Raw genomic sequence first — 19,306 nt, forward strand, 5'->3', positions numbered from 1 at the left:
GGAAATGCTGCCAGACTGACAGAGCGACCACCCAGCGCCCCGCAGGTGCCAGCACAGTGCAGATGTGCTCAGACACCCGCCCCTGTGTGGGCAGCACCCACCCGAGTGGCCCCAGCACCCTAGCACCGCCGGCCACAGGCCGCCCAGCCCTTGAGAACACGGCAGCATGTCCACCAGCACAGGGCTGGGCTGCCCCTGCCAGCAGGGCCCTGGGCATGCAGCCCAGCCCCATCTTTCTGAGGACGAAGTCAGTTCATTAAGTGCCGACAACAGCATCTTGCTTGTAGTTAAGGTCTACTAAGCCTGACGACCATGACCCAGCCCCTCTTGGCCCAGTGGACAGGAGCCCTGTGTCCGCCCCCTGGCCCCATGGGGAGCACCCACCTGCATCCCGATGATGGCGTAGATGAAGAAGAGCATGGCGATGAGCAGACACACGTAGGGCAAGGCCTGCAGAGACCCGGACACATCAGCTCGGGGCCACACAGACCTCAGCGGACCCAGCTCCACCCACTGACCACCAAGTGGCCACCCCTGTTTCCCCATCTGTGAATTGGGATCACAAAGCTCAGGGCTCCTGTGAGCACTAACAGGGAGATCTACGGATAACCACGACTGTCCTTCTAAACTACAAAGGGATAGCAGGCGCACACCTGGCTCTAGACCGGCTGTCCAGGGGAGGGGCCGCCCGGGGGGTGGGGACAGGGAAAAGAAGGGGGCGGGACAGTGCCAGGAGCGCCACCCTGCCTGCCACGGTGCCGCCTCACCTTGAAGGACTGGACGAAGGTCCACAGCAGGATGCGGATGGTGTAGCCCTGGCGCAGCAGCTTGATGAGCCGCGCCGCACGGAAGAGGCGCAGAAAGCTGAGGTTGATGAAGTTGTTCTGCAGGGAAGGAGGGTGCGCTTTGACCTTGGGAAATTGTCCCCAGGCAAGCTGCTCCCACCCCACAACCTCTTCCCAAGCCCCCGTGGCCCTGAAGAAAAGTGGTTACAAAGAGGGCTTAAAAGAAAAAGTCTCCGTTTCACAGTCTAAGCAGCAATCGGCCATAAGAAAACCCTCCAAAAGTAAAGCTTGACCTTGCACGTCACTTCTCATGCAGCAAATCAGAGAAAATCCCTTTGCCCTGAGACCCTTCCCACCACTGACAGTGAGGGACAGAAAGGAAAGCTCCCCCCAGCAGCTCCCTGCTGCCAGGTGGAACAGGCAGGAGGCCACCTGTGGCTGGGCCTCCCACGTGACCCCAGCAGGACACAGACAGGCTGTGCGTGTGCCAGACACGACTGCTCCTCCACTGAGCACCCCGAGGGGACCCCTCCCAGGCTCGGTGGCCACACCTTTCCCTTCCCAGCTCACCAGCAAAGCCCCTGACTGCCTGTGACCCCCGCCAGGACCCAGCAGAGGGGCAAACGTTTCCTCCGGGGCTGCTCCAGGCACCTGCAGACAGGTCTCGGAGCTGCAAATATGGCTGCTCTGCGGCACAGGATACAGACACCACCTCTGCAACCTGAGTCCAGCAGGGCTCTGCTCTGGAGAACCGGGACACCCAGCACGGCTCCCTCAAGCACAAAGGCAACCGAGGAACCCAGACTCCACACGTTACCTGGGAGTGCGGCTGCCGCCTTGAACTACTGGCACACCCTTCAGGGAAGCCTGGCTCTGCTGGGGTGTCCGTGCACAGATGGGGTGTCTGTGGACCCAGGCGGCTCTCTGCCCTCTGTCTACTTAGGGACCAGGGCCCACACACAGTCTGAGAGCAGCTTCCTGCCATTTTGGTGTTTTTAAATATGCAAGCAGCTCAGGCTCAGACACGTTATGTAGTCAGATTCAGCCATCAGACAAAGAGAGGAGAGAACACGGTGTGGATGAGACAGCAGGAGGCGTGTGCAAGCTCAGAGGCAGGGGAGCCTGGGCAGACAGGGTGTCCTGACTCACCAGGGCCACCGTCTCACCCCAAGTGAAGCATTGGGGGGGGGGAGTCACTCTTACTTCCAGGGACAGTGGCTAACTGGTGCTGAGAGGACCCCTCTGCCTCATCTGCGCCCCACTGTCAGGGCAGGTCTCTGTGGTTCCCACCAGGGTGGCTGGACTCTGGACTCTGCAGGAACTGGCTCTCAGGCAGGATGTCGGAGCCGTGGGAGCAGAACCCCAGAGGGGTCAGCAGGCATGAGGAGGGCTGACTACAGTCCGAATCAGGAAAAAGGCAGCAGCAGACCCTCAGGGTGCGACCCTAGAGGCCACGCAGGAGTACCTGCAGCCCCTCACCTGCTGGTGCCCAGGAAAGAAAATCTCAGTGGTGGACAAAATGGCCAAGAACTGCCCACTCAGCACTCTGGCCCGGAGGCCCCACAGATGAGCCGTGGGCACAGGGGTGGAAGAGGACATTGCCCCCACTCTGGAAGTTCTTGTACAAGGCAGGAAAGCAGAGCTGGGGGCTGGGGGCTCCCACCTTGAAGCCACCTGCTCAGTGGGTCTGGAGGGGCAGGGGCTGGGACACACAGCACCTGCCCAGCTCCAAAAGGTGACCAGGTGAGAAGGAAGGGCTGGAAGGCAACAGGGCAGGCGAAAAGGTATGTGCAGAGTGACGGTTCACCCAGACCGCTCAATGCACAAACAAAGATCCCAGCCACAGCCACTCCCTGCTCATTTTGAGACCCAGGCTCCCCCACCCGATTTCTCTCTTGGGGCTCTGGTGGGCACTCAAGAGAGGATGGGTAGCGACAGACAGGTAGCCCTACAGAGCTGGGGAGACAGATGGTGACGACGACCAGAGATGCCCCAAGGCAGCGTGGTGGGCAGGCACCATGCCGAGAACATGCAGGACGGCAAGGTGGGGACACACGCTGGCCGCCTGCACTGGGCAGCTGCACCATCACCTCTGGCCTCCGCCACTTCCAGAGGTGGACACGGCCGGCCCCAGCCTCCCGGAGTCCGTGGTTTCTGTTGCACCAGGAGCAGCTGCCCCTACTTCGAGGCCAGGCCTTTCCTTGCTGCCACCTGAGTCAGGAAAAGTCTAGAGCGTCCCCAAGCTGCACCACCGTACCCCTCAGTGTGGCTGCTGACTCTCGGAGGGCACAACGGTCCCCAAACCTCTCCTTAGCTTTCTCATCCATGAAATAGGGACATTAGGGACACGCACACCCAGGGTGGTGAGGAGTAGCAGAGAAGGCACCCAGCTGTCCCCAGATCTCGGCCTGCATTCCCTGCATCCAAGCCCACCTCAGCCTCTGGCCAGCAGGTAGGTTAAGGTAAGCCTCTGGCCAGCAGGTAGGTGTGTCCAGGTAGGTTAAGGTAAATCAAGAACAAAAACAGAAAACAAAAGAGAAAATGAGTCATCAACACAAGCAAAAACTCAAACTCTGAGTACTTAACCAGAAAATTTTAGGATTTTGGTAAACTATATATTTTTCTTAAAATGTATCAAATCAAAACACATTGTGAAAGCGAGGGCTTGTCCCGAGTACCCACTGAGCACTCAGCCCAGACCACGATGCCCGCCGTGGCCATGTACCATGCTGGTGGGGACAAGGTCCAGGAGCTGCAAACAAACTGCTCTCTACTCTTTTGTTCTAATGGGGCTGGTGACTAAGAAAAGAAAAGAAAAATGAATGTGCACATACACATACGTAATGCACAGGTGGCGTGTGCTACTACGAGACAGGACGGGGCAGCCCAGGCGGGGAGGGCTCTCCAGCACGGTGGCTGTTCCGAGGCCGGGCTGGCGTCCCCTGGCACTGCCGCAGCATCCAACACCGTCCTCTCAAAATGCAGCCTATTCCACTCCAGCTGTGAAACGCTGTGTCACAAACATCCCCTTTCAGTTAGAGGAATCTCACATAGCTGCTACTTTAGGTAAATTTCCACAGTCACAGCTGAAGTTGAATCTGCTGCCAAAGGCTGCTGCCAAATGTTGCTCTCTTCTCAAAATTCCTAGCTCTCTTCTCAAAATTCCTAAAGTCCTAAAGACCCCAGTGCACCTGCCCTCCGCACACGCGTGCCGACCAGGGGCCTGGCACACAAGCCCACGGTTCGGGAATGGGGAAGCCCTGGCTCTGCTGTTTCCTAGGCAGAGCCATGTATTCTACTCAGGCCCTAAAAGACCTCTTCCCAAACATGAAGACAAAATCTCTACACCCTGCCTGGAGCCCTGTGCCCCAGGCCTGGCCCCGAGGAAGGGTCTGTCCAGGATGGATGCCACTGGGGACCTTGCGGAGCCCGCCCAGGGAAAGCAAACCTTCCCTGTCTGCTGGCGTGAGGTGGACAGAGCAGAAGGGAGACGGTGGTGCCACAGAAACCATGGCTCACAGGCATCGGGCCAGACTCGCGTCCTGCAAAACCTCTCCAGTCTGCGCCAGTCCCAACAGGAAACTTTGCCATGAGCACCTGCCCACCACCCACTCCAGAAACCCTACCTCCTGCCTTGGCCAGGTCCCAGAATCAAACAGCTTCTGGGAGGGCCCTCAGAGGCCCCCACTGGAGCCCTGGAGCTGGGCGAGAGTCCACAGAGGCCAGAGGTGAGAGGGCGCAGCTGAATCCAACTGCAGGCCTCCGAGGGCAGGGGTCAGAGTCCCAGGGAACAGGGCAGAGAGCAGAGCAAGCACAGTGAGAGCTTTAAGAACTATTTAAAGTCACGAAACCAACCGTTTCCTATATGTGATGTTTTCATGGATGGATATTGCGTGTTATTTACAAATTGGGGTGGTTTGAGCAGCAGGTGCACAACATACAGACGGAGACATGGGTTTTCGCATTGTATGTTGGTTGGATGGCGTGAGTCAGCAGGTAGGTTAAGGTAAATCAAGAACAAAAACAGAAAACAAAAGAGAAAATGAGTCATCAACACAAGCAAAAACTCAAACTCTGAGTACTTAACCAGAAAATTTTAGGATTTTGGTAAACTGTATATTTTTCTTAAAATGTATCAAATCAAAACACACTGAAATCTGTAGGTTATGCAGACAGGGTGGCATTCGTTTGCATTCTTGTTCGTAATGCAAATCCAAAGATGACTCACAGACACTTATTTTCTTATTTCCAGGCAAAGAAATCAATGTCAGTTTCATGTGTGCTAGCAGCCTTCTCTCTGGGTGCCCTTGCTAAGACTCTATTTTGATTTTTAAGTCAGGGACGGGAACTGACACTCATATTTTTGCCTAAGGAAAAAAAGTGCATTCACAAAGTAAACGTATGAAGTGGCTCCAGATGAAAAACAAACAAACAAACAAAACAAAACAAAAGACCACCAATCTGCATGATGGCTTTCCTTTGTCTTTTCTCCTCCAGGCAGGACAGGAAAATGACTTGAGCTCCCAGAGCAAAGGGTGAACAGGGCATAGCTGAGCTTTCAGACCAGCAGCTTCTCCGTCCCCACCAACCCCGCTGGGCATCAGGGGCTGATGGGGGCTGCCGAGGAGGGCTAGCGGGACACAACCACAGGCAGCCCGGCCTTGGCTGTGCCTCGGATGGGGGAGGCTGGGTTGTTTCCACTGCCTGCACTGCAGAGGCCTCTGCTTCCTGTCGAGGCCTCTGGTTAGCATGGGTACTCCCAGCACGCCTGTGATGTCAGCCGGCACCCGCTGCCTGCACCCTCCTCTGGATGCCCTCTCAGCAGTCAGGAGTCTGGACCCTCCCTTAGAAAGGAGGTGCACACATGTAAAAGCCCCCCTAAGCTGTGTGCTTAAACACAGGGGATGTCGGGATCACTTTATCTGGGTGAATAAGGATGTTTCCAAGGAGGCCCCGGGAATCAGAAATGTGGCGACCTGTTCTCCAGACGGCGCTGGGGGTGCACACAGCGCAGGGGCGGCCCCTGAGAGGCCCCGCACCGCTGAGGGCTGGTGCAACCAAACCGTCTCAGGTTTTATGTTCAAGTCGCCGGTATTGGCTTTTTTGCCTGGACTACTCATATCACTTTTTTTTTTTTTTTTTTTGAGACAGAGTCTCACTTTGTTGCCCAGGCTAGAGTGAGTGCCGTGGTGTCAGCCTAGCTCACAGCAACCTCAAACTCCTGGGCTCAAGCGATCCTCCTGCCTCAGCCTCCCGAGTAGCTGGGACTACAGGCATGCGCCACCATGCCTGGCTGATTTTTTCTATATATATTAGTTGGTCAATTAATTTCTTCCTATTTATAGTAGAGACGGGGTCTCGCTCTTGCTCAGGCTGGTTTCAAACTCCTGACCTCAAGCAATCCGCTCGCCTTGGCCTCCCAGAGTGCTAGGATTACAGGAGTGAGCCACCTCGCCCAACCTCGTTTTTTTAAAAATTGAGACAGGGTCTTGCTCTTGCTGGACTGGCGTGCAGTGGCGTCATCACAGCTCACTCCAGCCTCACACTCCTGGGCACAAGTGAGGTCATTAACTTTTTAAAACCATAAAATGTATCACATAAACAAAAGAATATAAATGTTTTAACAAAAAATGAATATCCAAACATTCATCACCCAGCTTAAAAAACAGCTTAAAAAATCACTTCCGAAGCCCCTCCCGAGATATCCCCCCTCCTCTCTAGATGTAGTGACTGTCCCTTTCTTGTTAATGATCACTTGTCTTTTAGTTTCACCATAAACTCTCAAAATGCATCGTGTGTTTGCCTGTTCTTAACCTTTGTAACAGGATCACACTGTACGTAGGTTTCTTTGACTTGTGCAAATTCATGCTGATGGTGAGTGGTTTTCCAGAAGCGTCTATACATCCATGTCATTGGACAGGAGGTGACACACACAGAACCCCCAAGCTGTGAGCTCCCTGCAGTGGGGAGCTCAGTGCCATGTCATCTGTCTGCTTTCCCCATATTGATACACCTAACAGCCGGTGCCTTCTATGCTAAGGGGCACTCGGATGCTTCAGGGCTTGGTCACCAGGGATGCTGCTGCTGCCACAAACATCTGTATAAAAATGTGTCTGGGGGCTTCTGTGTAGACTCCCTCTGAGGCCTGCACCTAGAGCTGCAGGTGAGCACACGGCCGACTTTCTAGGCACAGCCAAGCGCTTCCAAGGAGGCTGCACCCACCGACACCTGCACTAGGACTGCGGGCGAGTCCGGCTGTGCCATGTCCTTGTCAGCTCGCCACCATTGGAATCTCCACGTCTGACAAAACCGGTGGTGTGAGACGGCATCTGGATGTTAGTGCAGTCTGTATTTCTCTGATCGCAAATAAGATGAAGCATCTTTTGCTAATCAGCCACTTATGTTTTCTGTTCTGCAAAATGCCCAATCAGACGTTCTGCTCAGGTTTCTGCTTTTGTTTCCCGATTCACAGAAGAGCCTTTGTGGGTTGTCTGGAAAAGCTCCCAATCCAGCCCTGGCCACACGCCCGCTTCTGCTGGCTCCACTCCTCCCTGTGTCCCCGAGCAGTGGCATGTCCAGGAGCAGCACATGCCCTCCCCAACCTCACCTGGGCTCACGGACCCGACGCTTTCCTATGCCCACCATTCCCAGCCCAACGGCCTGTCCAGCCGCCTGTCCTGCGGGTCCTCCGGAAAGTCTCACAGGCGATGCAAACGTCACACGTCTAAACAGCTTCCTGACCTTCCCTGACAACCCTGCCCCGCTGCGTTCTACCCCATTCACACCGGCGGTGCCCACAGGTGCAGGCCACACGGCGCCACGCTGCTCCCGCTCTGTCTCTCATGCCCACGTCCAGCCCACCGGCAGCTCCGCCTTCAAATCACACCCACAACATGCAGCTTCTCACCAGCCCCGGCGCAGTGGCCGTGCTCTGGGACACCCACGTCCCTCAGGCCTCGCTTCAGTGTCCAACACCCAGCTGTCAGCGTCCCCTCCTTTCCTGAGGCCTCTCCCAGGCCAGGCCGGATGTGCCAGAGATTCAACCCCGGCCCCCTCGTCACATGATGGGACAACCCAGGCGTGTGTTCCACGCTGGCCAAGTCCCTCGGGAAGACTGAGCTCCAGAGGAAAACACCCTCATCCTGGCAGACTCCCGCCCTCTCCCCACCACACTCCCGGGGCTGCCCTGAAACGAACGGTGCGCACAGAATTCTTGCTTCAGGGGCTGCTTCTGAAAACCCCCGATGAAGACAGTCCGGAAGGGTCTGGCTGCCTGCGTCTGGGCCCCGCACCATGTTCCCAACAGAGCAGCCAGGATGTGCCTTAAAAGCCTTTGTAGGGCTCCTCACAAAGCCCTACAAGCCCCTGTCTCACTCAAAGTAAAAGCCGGAGTCTAACTTTGTGAGGCCTTCTGTGCACACCCCTTCCCTCTGCCCTTGGCTGTGGCTTCGCCCCATGTTCGCCCTGGTCAGCCCTCAGCAAATCCCTCACACAGCAGGTTCGGTGCAGCCACGACCAGCAGAAACTCCTAACTTAACAGATCTTTTTTTCAGTCATAGCTGGCGCTTTATTTTACTCAAATCAGTCCCAGCCGGGCGAGGTGGCTCACGCCTATAATCCTAGCACTTTGGGAGGCCCAGGCAGGCAGATCGCTCAAGGTCAGGAGTTCAAGACCAGCCTGAGCAAGAGCGAGACCACGTCTCTACTAAAAATACAAAGAAATTAATTGGCCAACTAAAAACATATAGAAAAAATTAGCCAGGCATGGTGGCGCATGCCTGTAGTCCCAGCTACTTGGGAGGTTGAGGCAGGAGGATCGCTTGAGCCCGGGAGTTGGAGGTTGCTGTGAGATAGGCTGACACCACAGCACTCTAGCCTGGGTAACAGAGTGAGACTCTGTCTCAAAAAAAAAAAAATCAGTCCTTATCCCAAGGTCCTAAATATAACCTCCTGTACTTTCTTCTAAGAGTTTTAAAGTTTTGCCTCTTTAGTCGTTCATCTATCGGAAACAGATTTGTTTTGTGAATGGTACAGACCAAGATCCAATATCTGGTCTTCCCCATATTGACCTTCAATTAACACCCACACTGATTGTTGAATCAGTAAACTGTCTCCCCACTAAACTGCAGACGCGGCTGCCATACATCAAATTTCTACACACCAGTGAGTCTGGTTTCTATCCTGTTGACGCTTACGTAGCTACTCCTGGGCCAACACCAGGTCGTAATTATCACAGCTTCATGATAAATCTTACTGGCAAGAACAGCCTCCCCCCCATGCCACCCAGCCACATCCTAGTCATCTTCTTAAGTAATCTTGCCTATTGGGGGTCTTTGCTCTTTCTTATAAACTTAAAAGCAGCTCATAAAGTTACAAAACAAATAAACCAAAACACTGGTATTGTTATTAGGATTGCATTGCATCTGCAAATCAATTTAGGGGAAATCAACAATTCTATGAAACTGACACTAACATGATATATAACTCCATTTATTTAAGTCTTCTTTAATGTCTTTCAATAAAGTTCAGTAATTTTTTACATAAAGATCTTGTACACATATTTTGTTAGGTTCATTGTCAGGATTGCCTATATTGTAAATAAATGCAATTGGCTTGAGTAATCTCACATTCAGCAATCTTGCTAAACACACTAATTAGCCTTAGATTATTCTAGGTTTTATGCATGCATAATAATCTTATCTGTGTATAATGACGGTTTTTCTTATTTCTTTTCTAATCCTTACATATTGTATTTAGTTTGTCTTAATTCAGGAGGGACTCACTGAATGCTCACACGTGTCTGTCAGCACTGTTCTAAGCACTGAGAACATAGCAGTAAACAAAATAGATAAAACCTCTGCCCTCGTGAAGTGAAATTCCGTTTCTTGAACTAGTTAGGCCCCGAAGTTCAATTTTGAAAATAAGTACTGATAACAAGAATCATTGTCTTTTCCTAATTTTAAAGGGAATTCTTTCTAAATTCTGCCATGATATATGATGCTTGCATAGGATATTTTGGAGATACTCTTTATCAAGTTAATAATTCCTAGATTGTTAGTAACTTTTATCATGAATAAAATTAGAATTTTATTGAATGTCTTCACTGCAGCCATGAGGTGATCACTTCAATAGTCCCCTTTATTCCGTTAACGTAAATTATAGCAATAGATTTTCTGATGTTGAACCTTGCATTACTGGAATAAATCTTATATTTTCTGTATACCGTTGGATTTGATTTGCTTATATATTGTTTAGGGTTTTGCATCACTCATTAATGAGTATGAATTATGATCTTCCTTTCTTATATTCTTTTTAAAAATGTTGGTGTCAAGATTATACAGTCTAATTAACTAAAGAATGTTCATTCTTTTTTATTCTCCAGAAGAATTTAAGTTTGCAATGATCTTTCCTTGTATTTTAGGTAGAAAACTAACACACAAGACCATTAGAATCTGGTATTTTCTTTGTGGGAATATTGTTTATTGACTCAACTTCTTTAATGCATTTTTCTCCCATAGAGATAAGTTCTCACTCTGTCACCCAGGCTGGAGCACAGTAGTGTGAGTATAGGTCACTACAACCTCAAACGCCTGGGCTTAACGATTCTCCATCTCAGCCTCCTGGGTATCTGGGATTATAGGACCACACCACCACACATAGCTAGTATTTTTTTAAAAAATTGTTGTAGAGATAGGGTCTTGCTATGTTGCCCAAGCTGGTCTCGAACCCCTGAGCTCAAGTGATCCTCCCACCTCAGCTTCCCAAAGTACCAAGATTAAAGATGTGAGCCACCACACCTGGCCCTTTCATGCTTTAACCACTTCGGTACCAGCGTTGACTACAGTCAATAGCCACAGATGAACTCAAGCATCAACTTTAGCCGACAGCTGTGATATGAAGGTGCACAGCTGAGCTGACTTTAGTCGACAGCCAAAAGCTTTTACTTTTATCTCTGCAGTTGCAATGTGTATGTTCAGCTAATAAGTTACTTCGGATCTGTGACCTTTTAACAAGTCTTTAGGAGGAGTTATTATAGTTATTTTCCTAAAGCTGCCTGTAAAGTAAAACAAGCTTTCAGTGCTTTAAAGCTTTCCTCATCACACCAGAGCAAAACGGATTCGTCGTCAATGCACAGCACAAACTATCGTGCGGACTATGAGTGCCAGCTGTGGGCAAGGTTTCGCGGCCAGTAAGCACGGTACAAAAGTGATCAATAAAGAACCACTTAGGGTTCTTCTCTCTTCTGCTATCAGATTTGGTCTTTCATATTTTTCTAATAATTTATCCATTCACCTAAGTTTCCCACTGTATTGGCATAAGCTGTTCAAAATATGCTGCTAGTTCTCAATCTCTTCTGTCTTTCCTGTGCTTTATAATGTTTATTTGGACTTTTTTCCCCTCTTTGATCAATCTTGCCAGAGGTGTGTCAGTTTTTAAGTCTTTAAAGAAACAAGTTTAGACTTATCAATTCTCCCCTGTGCCTTTGTTTTTACTTTTCATAATTTCTACTCTTATGTTTTCTTCTTGTCATTGAGCTTATTCTAATGTTCTTTCTCTAACCTAAGTTAGATGCTTAACTCATTAATTTTCATACTTTGTCCTTTTTCTAATATAAGTACTCAAGGCTGTAAATTTCTTTCCAAATACTGATTTAGCTGTATCCCATCAGTTTCAATAGACAGTGTTTTCATTATTTTTCAGTTGGATGTATTTTCTAATTTCCATCATTTCATTTTTTTACCCATGACTTATTCAGAAGTTTCTTTCCTCAAAACTGTAGAAGCACCGTCAGTGCTCCAGCCCGTCCCCTGCCCTCTGCACACACTTTCACTCGGCACTGTCTCCAGCTGCGGGACCCCCACTGCTGCGGGATGCCTGCCTCGGGGGACCAGGCACAGCTCTCCTATGGTCCCCACGCTGCCCGAGCTCCCCTGCAGAACGGAGCGAACACTTGGAACTGGTTCCCTTCCTCACCCAGCTGCCCCCTCCTCACCAGTGTTCCTGCGAACACTCCCAATAAATCCACTAGGAATACAGGCTCTGACCCTAAGACAGCTGGCCCCAGAGGGCCTTGGAAGCTGGCCCTCAGGATGGGGCTTGGGGGGGCTCACTGGCCAGATGCTCCTCTGTCGGTGGCAAGTGGGGTGACAGGAATTCACAGGACACTGTAGCATTAAAATCATGGACACCCTCATCTTGAGTAACTCTCTCTGGGGCTAGGAAGGGGTGCAATGACGGTATTCCACAGTGTCATTAACATTCACAGGATATAGGGAGTGGCAATTATAGCTCTGTGGAGCCAGTGGGCCTTGGCTAGGTGCCACCAATTGTTCCGGAAAAACAAATCATAAGTGTAACACTGGCAATTAGCAACTGCAGCACAGCACGGATGTGGTTTGTGTTGAGGACTGTGCTGAAGATCAGCCTGGGGCGTGAGGGCAGGAGCAGGGTACAGAGAGAACTCTGCAAGCCTCTCACACTGCAGCACCAGCACCCTGATGGGACAGGGACAGAGACACCAGGACGGGTGTGCCCTGTACACAGACCTCAGATCTCTCCATCCCGATAACCCTCCTGGGCCCATGGGAGTGGCCACTTCCCTGCGGGAGGATCCCACTTTGGCCTCAGTGCCTGCAGGAGTCTCATCAAGCCGATGCATTGCAGGGTGGCACCTGCCTCAAGGCCCACCCAACCCCCTCCTGGCCACCAGACCGGTAACCTAGGTTTCCTTGGGGCCTGACGGGGAAGCAGCAGCTCTGCTGAATGAGAAAGACAGTCTTTCAGCAAAGGCGCCACAGGCCGTGACGACTGCGCGGGCAGGAGCAAGGCGGTTGGCAAGGAGGGCAGTAATGCATGCTGGATAAAGGAGAACTTTGGTTACACTGGAGAACTTTCTCCCTGACTCAGGACTGGATGCCCAACAAGAGCACCTGGAGCAAGTTCTGCTCACCTGCTGTGAGAAAACCACAGCCCACATCACACAAGGTAGAGGTGCCAGAAACTGCCTCAGCAGATGCGGAGTGTGGACCGGACACTCGAGAGAGGGGGCATGCCAGAAAGGTTCCTTCACGTGAGATCCAGTCCCCACCAGCCCACAGGGTTCTCAGAGACAGCAGCACCGTGGAGGCTTTGGGGTGGGGGGAGGGCAGGCGCTGGCGTCACTCAGGTCAGGGGAGGCTGTCGGCTGTCAGCCGAGTGGACGGGAGGAGCAGCTGCAGCCAGGCGCTGACGGTGGCAAGGCCAGAGTGGCAGTCGAGAGCCCTGACCTACGGGGCCCACAGTGGGAGCAGACAGACCGTGGCAGTCCCAGGGCAAGACAGACAGGCAGTCGAGAACCCTGACCTACAGGGCCCACAGTGGGAGCAGGCAGACCGTGGCAGTCCCAGGGCAAGACAGACGGGCAGTCGAGAGCCCTGACCTACGGGGCCCACAGTGGGAGCAGACAGACCGTGGCAGTCCCAGGGCAAGACAGACGGGCAGTCGAGAGCCCTGACCTACGGGGCCCACAGTTGGAGCAGACAGACCGTGGCAGTCCCAGAGCAAGACAGACGGGTAGTCGAGAGCCCTGACCTACGGGGCCCACAGTGGGAGCAGGCAGACCGTGGCAGTCCCAGGGCAAGACAGAGGGGCAGTTGAGAGCCCTGACCTACGGGGCCCACAGTGGGAGCAGACAGACCATGGCAGTCCCAGGGCAAGACAGAGGGGCAGTCGAGAGCCCTGACCTACGGGGCCCACAGTGGGAGCAGACAGACCATGGCAGTCCCAGGGCAAGACAGAGGAGCAGCCAGCAAGGACACTGCTGCGTAAGCATACACGAGTGCATGAGCAGAAAGTCTGACGCCAGCTGCTGCCACAGATAAGCATGATCCCTTGCTTGGTTTCTCAACCAGAGTCAGTTTTCAGACCCAGAGTACATACCTCAAAAGAGATGCTAGGCCCCCTTGCAGAAGGATCTTGCAACCAAGAGGGAGTCTACACAGCAGTAATTTCCCTGCTCCTCCCCAAAGAGAACTATTTCATTTATTCGAGAAACTGTACACTGGAGAAAGAAGAATCCCTGGATATTCTGAAGGCTGCTGGACACAAGGTCCAAACTAACACTGGTGCCAGGGAACTAGAATGCTATCACAGCCTACAGAGGCCAGGTCACGGACGAGTCTTTGGTCTAGGACCCTCTCTCAGGGGCTCCAGTGTGCCCAGACACAGCTGGTGCTCGTCTGCCTAGTCCTAAGCATTTATTGAGGGACAGATGTACCCCGAGACTGGCAGAACACGCTATACCGGCTCCTGGACATGTAGATTAAGGGACACGGAACAACAAAGACCAAGTGCAAGAAGTGCTGGACACGGATACTCCCCTGGCCAGAACAACCATGACGCTGCACCCTGTGTGGAATGGAGAAGTTAGTGCCACTTCAAGACCAGAAGGACACCGGGGTGGCGGTCCACATAGCACCCCCACTTAATTCACCAGTATGGCTTGTACAAGAAAACTGGATCACGATGGGTAACAGTGGACTTCCCCAAAGTAAGCCAAGCTTCAGTGCCTGCTGCCATGGGGGATTTGGTGTCATCAGGACAACAGATCCACTCAGCCTCTGGCACCTGGCAGACAGCCACTGAGCTGGTAAACACGTTCTTTGCAGCCCTCACTGCCGAGGAGGGTCAGCAGCAGTCTGCACTCGGTGAATCCAGGAAGTGGGAAAAGTTGGATATGGCCCCTCTCACCGCCACTCCAGAGACCCAGTGTGGACTCTGTGCTCATCTTCCCCAGAATCTAGAGTCCCTGGTTCAAAGGGGTGGAGAAAGCTTCCATCAGGTGATACCAAAGGCCATGGTGGCCACTTGGTCACTTGGGGCTTCTCGTGCCAGAAGACTAGCAGGCAGTGCACGAAGTTCCCATGCTGCCAGAGCACATGGCCACGATGACCATGCAGGACTGAGCTGCCACTGCACAGGGGGCCGGGACCTCCCTAGATGCTCCCGTGACCAGTCCTGACGGTGACTAGACCGTCACAGCAGGCAGAGCTGCACAAAGGACAGGAGGCAGGGGCTTGGCCCGTACAGGGGTGAAGGTCTACGTCACCTCACCGGCCACCAGAGCAGCCAAAGACTGGCCACAGGTCAGGGCTCTAGAAAGGGTGGCAAGGGGACGAAATGATGCACATCAGCCCAACCTGGACCAGCACAGCTGTGGGAGCTCAAATCTGCCTCCCAGAGGCCTTGGCCAACACCTGCTCAAGAACGAGCAAAGTGACTCTGTGAGTGGTGGTGTGAGCAGAGCTCAGTGGCACCAGGCAAAAGCCTGGGACCGGGGGTGGAGTCCTATGGTGACAGAGCCTGGCGCTCCTCTGCCCCAACGGCTGGGCTGCCAGGGCGGCCTCCCCTGCACTCACTCGGCGCATGCAGCAGACGGAAGGTGTCTGAGGACAGACACCTGGGGTAGTGCTCAGCCTAGGATAGGCAAGAACTCCACGGCTCCTCTCCGGGCAGGGAAGGCTCTGAGGTGTGGCCCACCCTGTCCCCAGCAGTGCCTGGGAGCTGACCCAGATTCCCCCTGGGCCCCTCCTCTTCTCTGCCCACTTCTCCACAGCCCTGCCAGTTGTTCCCGGGAGCACTGCTTAGGAAGCAGCTTTTACGTGAACCCTCACTTCAGTATCTGCTTCTGCAGAATCCAACCTAAGACCAAACACAGATGAGATTTTCTGCTGTCTATTTGCAACCCAATGCATCTACTCAAAGAATGTTGTTTTATGATTCTGATTCTTTGAAATTTGAGACAAGTTTATGTCCCAGCACTGGTCAATTTTCAGATATAATCCACATGTTTGGTAAGAGTATCTCCAGATACATACATATATATATACCTGATAAGCTATAGATTCCTACAGGTTTCCATGTGCACATTTGATACCAAGTTGTTAGATACATATATATCGAACACTCCGGGTCAGTCGTTAGTATGGAGCCCTAGGAGATTCTCAGGAGACCAGCCCGGAAGACCTTTGAGAATCACATCCTTACTCAAGAAAGACCATTTGCCCAGATAACACCCAGCCCCCATTTGTCCAGGGACTCCCAGGGGGCCCAGAAGAGGCTAGCACAGCCTGGAGGTGCCCTGAGGGGACATGGGTGGAAGGAACCCCTGCGGAGCCCTGTTGGGGGAAGGGAAAACACTACTTACCGCAATCTCTGTTACTAAAATATCAGTAATACTTCCCAACACAGTGACAAAGTCAAAGACATTCCAGGCATCTCTGAAATAGTTCTAGAGAAAAAGAAGGGCAGTTAGTGCGAGTAGCTGATGAGGGCTCTGCTGGGCAAGGAGGTGTGCGTGGTGGCCCGAGTCAAGACAGGGGTGAGAGTGATAGACTCCCAGCACAGGGCAGGTGGACCACCCCTCTTGGCACAGCACAAGGCCAGTGACAAGCAGGCACCACAGACAGGCGTGCGGATGCCTGTGGGCAGAACGAGGAGCCCTGTGTCCAGGAGGAGGAGCCCAGCCCTGCCTGCCTCCCGGGCCTGGGCTGGGGACAGAGCTCAGGCAGCCGAGAGTGTGAGAGCAGCACCTTCCCAAGGGCCCCCACGGTTCACATGTGCTCTGGGCCTTTGGAGAATTCACAGTTCCCAACTGGGAGACCCCCAGGGGTGCCCTACAGAGAGGAAGCCAGAACGCAGGCCACGAAAAGGCAGAGGGTACCAGGCACATACCAGCACGCCAAAGGCAATGATCTTCAGCACGCACTCCATGGAGAACATGGATGTGAACACGATGTTCAGGCATTTCAGCATCAGCTCATACTCGTAGGGTGCATCATAGAACTGCCCAGAGAATAAATGCCATTCATTAGCCGTGGGCTCAGTGGCCCCAAGGCTCCTACCTAGGACCACCACACCCCCCTGTGCAAGCACAGTGGGCAGACAGAGCTCCACAGCAGCCCAGGCCCGGGACACCCCTCCCTGCTCTCCCTCGAGTTCTCCCAGAACCTTCTTACTATCCTGACCCATGGGCAGCAGAGGGCAGCAGGATCCCACGGACATCCTGTGCCGGCCAGAATAGGAGGCAACCACGCTCTGGCAGGAAGAAGGCCGCCCCTTCACCCCACCTCAGAGTCAGCTCACACCCCGCCAGGTGCAAGCCCCCTGAGCCAGGCCCCACGCACCTTCATCATCAGGACCGCCGTGTTGAGGGCGATCATGGCCATGATGAAGTACTCAAAGGGCGGGGAGACCACGAAAGTCCACGTCTTATACTGGAATGACTGCTGGTTTTGGGGCATGTACCGTGTCAGGGGTTTGGCGCTGATGGCGAAGTCAATGCAAGCCCTCTGCAGGGAGAGAGAAGCACCGAGAGGTCTGAGGGGGAACGGCACACCTGCCCTTCCCCGGCCCATGGCACACCTGTCATCCCCCCTGCCCTCACAGCACACCTGCTCCCCCCAGCCCATGGCCCACCTGGCCCCCCCAGCCTCACGGGAGCCTGACAGGAGAAGGCAGCCCGAGGCAGTGAGCTCAGGCCTCTGCAAGCCAGTCCGACTGGCCAAACGTGGGCGCACTCTGCGTGAGGAAGGAGGTCCGCGCCCATGCAGGCAGACAGCACGGCCAAACCGCCCCCGTGACGAGTACTGCATGTGCAGGGGACAGTCCTGCCCACACTGTCCACTGGGAGCCCACCTACCTCGTTCTTCTCCAGGCTGCATTCAGACATCACCTTGTCGCCCTGCTCCTGGAAGGTGATGATGATCAAGGCCACAAAGATGTTGACAAAGAAGAAAGGGAAGACCACGAAGTAGACCACGTAGAAGATGGACAGCTCCATGCGGTACCCGGGGCTTGGCCCCTGCTCCTCATAGGTGGCATCCACCGAGTGCTTCAGCACCCTGGGCCGGAGACAGAGCATACACCGAGCCTCAGGGGCAGCCCCAAGGAGACAACCCCGGGCAGCGCGAGGCCTGCGTCACCGGAATGTTCCAGTGTGGGGAAGGAGTCTCAGGGCTCCCGCCTTGGCCGTCCCGTCCAGCCTGCCTGGCCCCCACATGCCAGGCAGGGAGCACTCACATGGGCCAGCCTTCTCCCGTGGACACGGTGAACAGTGTCAGCAGGGCCCAGAGCACGTTGTCATAGTGGAAGTCGTATTTCTTCCACTGCCGCGGCTGGGCTTCCACCTCGTCCTTCTCGTAATCCAAGTACTGGCCCCTGGGGGCGGGAGCACCGAGGGGTCAGAGGCTAAAGACGAAGGACCCACATAAAACCCACGTCTGTGGCCAATGGGTTTTTGAAAAGGGTGCTAAGACCATTCCATGGGGAAAAAACAAGTCGCTTCAACATATGGTGATAGGACAACTGATACCCGCATGCCAAAGAACAAATCCGACTCCTGCTCTACTTCATACACAAAAATTAACTCAAAGTGGATTAAAGACCTAAATGTAGGAGCTAAAACTATGAAACTCTTGGAAGAAACCACATGGACAACTCTTCACGACCTCGTATTTGGATGGATTCTTAGATACGACACCAAAATCGTGAGCAAAACAAAAAAACAGAAAAACTAGGCTTCATCAAGATTTAAGACATTAGTGTGTCAGAGGACACCATCAAGAAAGTGAAAAGACAATCCACAGAATCGGAGAAAGTATTTGCTAATGTTTGATAAGAGATTTGTATCTAGAATATATGAAAAGCAATCACATGTAATAATAAAAAGACAGCCCAGTTAGAAAATGGGCAAAGGATGTGAAGAGACATCTCTCAAAAGAAGACACACAGAGGGCTCCTGAACACATGGGAAGATGCCCAGCATCGTCAGTTACCAGGGAAACAAAGTGAAGCCAGGATGGGACACCACTTCACACTCATTAGAATGGCTGTCATTTTAAAAAACAAACTAAAAAACTAGAAAATAACAGATATTGGCAAGAATACAAAAAACTCAGAACCCTTATGCATTGCTGGTAGGAATATAAAGTCTGGCTTTTCCTCAGTTAAACATAGTTACCAAATCACCCATCAACTCCACTTCTAGAAGTGTGCCCAAGAGAAATGAAAACACAGCTCCGCATAAAACCTGTACACTAATATCTACAGTAGCATCATCCATAATCAGCAAAAGGTGGAAACAACCCACATGTCCACTAACATGTGAATGAATAAGTACAATGTGGCACGTCAAAGAGCAGACGCTCAGCCATGAACAAGAATGAAGCAGCGGATATGCCACAACACAGGTGAACCTGAAACATGTTTGATAAAAGCAGCCAGTTACAAAAAAACATGTGTTGGATAATTCTATTTTTTAAAAATGTCCAGACAAGGAAATTTATAGATATAAAAAACAGATAAGCTGTTACTTAGGAGTGGGGATAGGCACATCAGAAGCGATAGCTAAAAGATACAGGTTTGTCTTCTGTTTCTTTGAGGTGGTGACGATGTTCTACAATTGTTGTCGTGATGACTGCATAGATCTGTGAATGTACTAAAACCTCTGAACTACACACGTTAAAGGGATGGTTATGAGCAAA

At 52.5% G+C, this 19,306-nt stretch overlaps 1 protein-coding gene across 5 annotated transcripts in view; it reads right to left on the reverse strand.

The window, feature by feature from the left end:
* Window positions 1-19,306, reverse strand: part of CACNA1B (calcium voltage-gated channel subunit alpha1 B) — a 189,272-nt gene that overhangs the window by 38,244 nt on the left and 131,722 nt on the right. For all 5 annotated transcript variants that reach the window (XM_076009162.1, XM_076009160.1, XM_076009161.1 and 2 more), the window contains exons 27-33: window positions 17,844-17,981; window positions 17,464-17,665; window positions 16,949-17,113; window positions 16,497-16,607; window positions 15,970-16,053; window positions 768-884; window positions 385-450 (exon numbers count right to left, since the gene is read on the reverse strand). In XM_076009162.1, coding sequence (XP_075865277.1) covers window positions 385-450; window positions 768-884; window positions 15,970-16,053; window positions 16,497-16,607; window positions 16,949-17,113; window positions 17,464-17,665; window positions 17,844-17,981 — 883 coding nt within the window. The remainder of the gene's footprint in view (window positions 1-384; window positions 451-767; window positions 885-15,969; window positions 16,054-16,496; window positions 16,608-16,948; window positions 17,114-17,463; window positions 17,666-17,843; window positions 17,982-19,306) is intronic.

This window comes from Microcebus murinus, chromosome 12, assembly GCF_040939455.1.
Source record: "Microcebus murinus isolate Inina chromosome 12, M.murinus_Inina_mat1.0, whole genome shotgun sequence".
Taxonomy (NCBI): Eukaryota; Metazoa; Chordata; class Mammalia; order Primates; family Cheirogaleidae; genus Microcebus; species Microcebus murinus.